The sequence below is a fragment of the Sycon ciliatum genome, chromosome 1 (genome assembly GCF_964019385.1).
Source record: "Sycon ciliatum chromosome 1, ocSycCili1.1, whole genome shotgun sequence".
NCBI lineage: Eukaryota > Metazoa > Porifera > Calcarea > Leucosolenida > Sycettidae > Sycon > Sycon ciliatum.
This window is the reverse complement of record NC_088643.1, coordinates 13,939,284-13,943,819: the sequence shown is the minus strand read 5'-3', so window position 1 is coordinate 13,943,819 and position 4,536 is coordinate 13,939,284. Positions and strand designations below refer to the sequence as shown.

Genomic DNA, 4,536 nt, shown 5'->3' with positions numbered 1-4,536 from the left:
TTAGATCAGTTTCTCCAGTTGCAAGAACTGGATAGCTTCTGATGGTTGTGTGAGAATTGCCTCCCTGACTGATGTGAAGGTACATAGACGTGTACCTGCTCGACTGCTGTGTCTGGCAGGGCAAGCTAGCAGGAGGTGGGCAGCATCATCAACTGTTCCAGGACAGTGAGTGCAGTCGGGTGAAGGTGCCGCCTCAATCTGGAACAAGTACTTATTCAGCAGGCTGCAATGGCCAGTGAGCAGCTGATTGAGGATGGTGGTCTCATGCCGGGACGGAGGGCTGCGGAACTTGCTAGTGTTGAGTAATGGCCGGGGGTATGCGGTTGCAGACCGAATTGAAGCCTTGGCAGCTTGGATAGGTAGCTGAACCTGGGCCTGTACACACTGTGTTCCATTCCGCGCAAGGCGATCCGCCTTGTCATTGAGAGCAACACCGCAGTGGCTGCTGATCCAGACAAGGTTGATGGAATGAGCCTTCCGAGCAACCTCTGTCAGAGCATCGAACGCAGCAATGGTGTCTGGGCTGATCCTGTATGGGTCTCCACGGAGGGCATCTACGAGGGAGAGGCTGTCAGTGACCAGCACAACGTCCGTCTCCATGGTGGTAAGGTCGTAGACTGCCCTCAGGCCAGCTGCTGCTGCTGCTACTTCGGCAGTGAAGGATGTTGCGACAGCGCCAGCTGGTAGACACCCAGACAGTATCTCTGACCGCTGGGTTGCAGTGGTTTCCATGACAAGAAAACCACCTCCACCAGCGTTGGTGTCAGAGACACTGCCATCTGTCCAAATGTCTAGACGTCGCGAGGAACAACAGGAGCGATAGGCTTCCTCCAGGCATGCTAGTGCCTCTACAAGTCGTACAGTAGGAGGGTCAGACCGGGTGCAAGCGGACTTGAAAACAGATAGGTTTGGAACGGAGGACCAGGGTGGAGGACGGGATGGCAGAGGTGCAGGGAATGGTGGAAGATGCCGCTCTGCCATTTGTCTCCATGTCTCCTTGGTTTTGCGGATCCGAACAGGGTATGTTGACTGCAACACGGCACTAGCTGGTGTAGGAGCACTATGACGCTTCGCGATATTAGCTATACAGGCCGCCTGGCGCTCGACTTTCAGCTGGATAGTTGGTGCACCAGCTATTTCACGTAGTTGATTCGTAGGTGTTGTCTTCGTGCACCCAGTGGAGAGGCGGAGGCAGCTATTGTAGGCAACATCAAGATGATGCTGACCTTGCTTGGTGGCAAGACCATAGTAGGCTGGTGCCCCATACAGACCAGAAGAGAGCACGTACTGGTTGACAAGCCGAGTGGTGTTTTGCTGATTGAGGCCCCAGCTATGGCCACTCGTAGCTCGCACGATTCGAAGGCGTTGTTCAATGCGACGGCGTGCAGCGAGGCACTGTTCTTTAAAACTCATCGTTGCGTTGACCAATATACCGAGGAAGCGAGCTGAATCAGCTGAAGGGATAGGTGTGCCGTTCAAGGTCTGCGGGATGGCAGCACAGCGGATGGCATATGAAGTCGATATCACAACCTGCACAGATTTTGAGCCATTCAGGGTGATACAGCTGCGCCGGCAGAAGTCGGCAACATGGTTCAACAGATCCTGCGTGACAGATTGGAGAGCCTCGACCAGACGGCTGGAGACAGCGATAGCGATGTCGTCAGCATACAAGAAAGGCATAAAGTCCGCACGGTGCTTTGCTAGGTTAGGCAGCTTTAGGTCATCGAAGATGGGCGCCATATACAGAAGCCAAAGGACGGGAGACATCGAGGAGCCTTGCGGGACACCACGGTGGATGGATCTCTTCTTGCTCACTGTAGACCCCCACTTGGTGTCAACTTCCCTGCCGCGAATGAAGGAATTGATCCACTTTGTGAGCCTGGCAGGCGGGTCCAATGCTCCAAGTCTGGCCATGAGAATGTCATGGTGCACGTTGTCATATGCTGCTGAGGCATCCAAAAACACGCAGTTGACACTATCACCATTCTGTTGACGTTGAGAGATCCACTCAACAAAGGAGCAACACTGCATCTCGGCACTCATTGCAGTCCGGAACCCAGCTTGCTCACCCGGAATAGCCTGGAAGCGTTCTAGAAAGTGAGTTAGCCTCCTGGTGACTAGTCGGTCTGCAACTCTGGCAAATGCATTAGTTAGGCTAATCGGGCGGTAAGCTCCGGGTTTTGACTTTGGAATAGGCACCAGCCGGCTGGACTTCCAGAGGAGGGGACACATTCCTGACGTCCAAGACATGTTGATGATGCGTGTCAACTCCTGGATGGCTGAGTCCGTGAGATGCTGGAGAACCTGCATTGGGACACCATCAGGGCCCCCTGCCTTGGAGAATGCCATCGACTGAAGTACATGTTTTACCTCGGACATAGAGAAGTCAGAATCATACTCAGATCTCTCGTCGTCATTCTCGTCTACCATGTTCCATTCTTCCTTGTCAAGGTTCAAGAGTTCATCTGGGTCACCATTCGCCCACTGCACCAGTACAGTGCCAGAGCTCCCTTGCTGAAGCAGATGCTGGATGACTACACCCCGATACCACTGACTTGTACCATCATCCTTCAGGATGCGCACATCCATCTTCCGTCCTTCAAGCGAAAGGACTGAAGTAGACTGGCAGGCATTTAGGTACCGCAGTTGGAGCCTAGCTTTCCGAAGGGTATTCCGACTCGCTGTTCTGGCTTGCTGCCGTTCTACTTCCGTAATGGACTGCTCATGGTGATGTTGAGATCTAGTCTGGTGACTGTTGAATGCCGTGGCTTTTTCCTTCTCAGTGTGGTATGTCTTTCCATTCAGAATGAGAGAGTCCGCTGTTTTGGGCGAACCACACTTGCCAGACTTGCCACTGTACGCCAGACTTTGGTGGTGGACGTTGAGTCATTTAGTCCATCACAGTAATTTCGCCATGCTTCACGTTTCGTCTGTGTGATAACCCGAGATGCTTCGTCGCATGCGAGTTGGTACTGGTGCCTGAGTTGGTCGGTGTTGTTTCTCTGCATATCCTTCAGAGCCTGACGGCGGGCCGAGACGGCATTGTCCACTTCGTCGTTCCACCAGAAATGTGCGGTGGTGCGACATCCACGGGGGACAGCTGCATGTAAAGCCTTTAGGACAGCGCTGTTCAGGTTCTCCGCAGCGGCGTTCACTTTTTCCGATTTCTCCATGTTACTAATGTGGGCATCTAGGGTGGTCACAAATACATCCCACTTGGCCTTTTTGAACGACCACTTCGTCTCCCGTTTTGGTGTTACTTTCACTGCCTCTACCGTTAAGATGATGGGTAGATGGTCGCTGCCAATCGTGTCGTCTGTCAGCCAAACTGTGGATGATATCAGTCTTGCAGGGATAGCTGTCAAGTCGGGAGAACTAAAGGAACCTGTTGCGGGACAGATCCGAGTTGGCATGAGCGGTTCATTCGCTACTATCATGTTACTGGAGATGAGCCATGTGTCAATGGCGTCACCATGTTGATGGGGTGTACCGAAAGAGCTCCATGATCCACAACAGTTAACATCTGCACACACGATACAGTCTACATTGGGAGGGATGCATCTCCACCATTCCGAGCCAGTCAGTTCTGGTGGTATGTACGCACCACAGATGGAGATAGAGCTGAAACCGTACTTTGTGGCCGCAGCACTGTTGTTGTTGTAAATTCTGATACAGCACATGTCAACTCCCTCATCTGGTGTAGCTGCAAGGTTTTCCTTTGAGTAGCTCAGGTGTTTGTCATTTACGTATATGGCAACACCACCTCCATGACCATTTTTGTAGGTTGGCTTCCTGTTCGTCCAGGATGCTATTGTCATACCACTGATCTTGGGGGGATCTGTCTTCATCCATGTCTCCACAACAACAAGAACATCGATCCTCTTCTGCACTACCAGCCTTGAGAGCTCCTCTCGCCTCGGCACAAGACTACGCGCATTGATTTGCAATATTTTCAAATTCTTTTCAAAATTCAAATTTGAATTTTTCTTCGTCGTCGTCGTCCTCATCTCCTTCGTCGTCGGAAGATTCTTCGCAACTACTACACATCATTAGCTATCCAGTCCAGCAAGTGGAATCATGTTTTTGCTTTGTATTGCGACAACTTCTGAGGAGATCTTTTTCGTTTCCTCCTCTTGAAATACAATCTCCCTTGGGGAAACGGTTTGAAAGGGTTCTTGAACAAAGTGAATTTTGTAACCCTGAACACCCCCCAACCATGCATTGGGTCGAGACACTTTGTGTCAGGTCTCTGACACCCATTTCCAAGCTCGGGTATTGAAACTTCTGAAATGGCCTGTTTGTTCGCCATCAAAGTTATTTCGAGGGAGATTTTGATTTCTCCTCCTCCCGAAACACTATCTCTCTTGGAGAGTGAGATTGAAAGGGCTTCTGAAGCCACTGAATTGTGTAACCCCGAATACATTTCAAGACCCACTGGTCTGAGCTGATTGCATTCCAGTTTTGTGCAAGCATTGCTACACTTCCCGCAATCGGGAACTGGTGAAATACGACACTTTCTGTCATGTCTTTTTCACC

At 51.3% G+C, this 4,536-nt stretch overlaps 1 protein-coding gene across 1 annotated transcript; it reads right to left on the bottom strand.

Annotated features, from left to right (window-relative positions):
- LOC135814244 (uncharacterized) lies at nucleotides 1–2,589 on the bottom strand. The gene has a single exon (XM_065327376.1). It carries the CDS (start codon nucleotides 2,587–2,589, stop codon nucleotides 1–3), a length of 2,589 nt encoding a protein of 862 aa, XP_065183448.1.
- Between the last annotated feature and the right edge of the window lie 1,947 nt (nucleotides 2,590–4,536).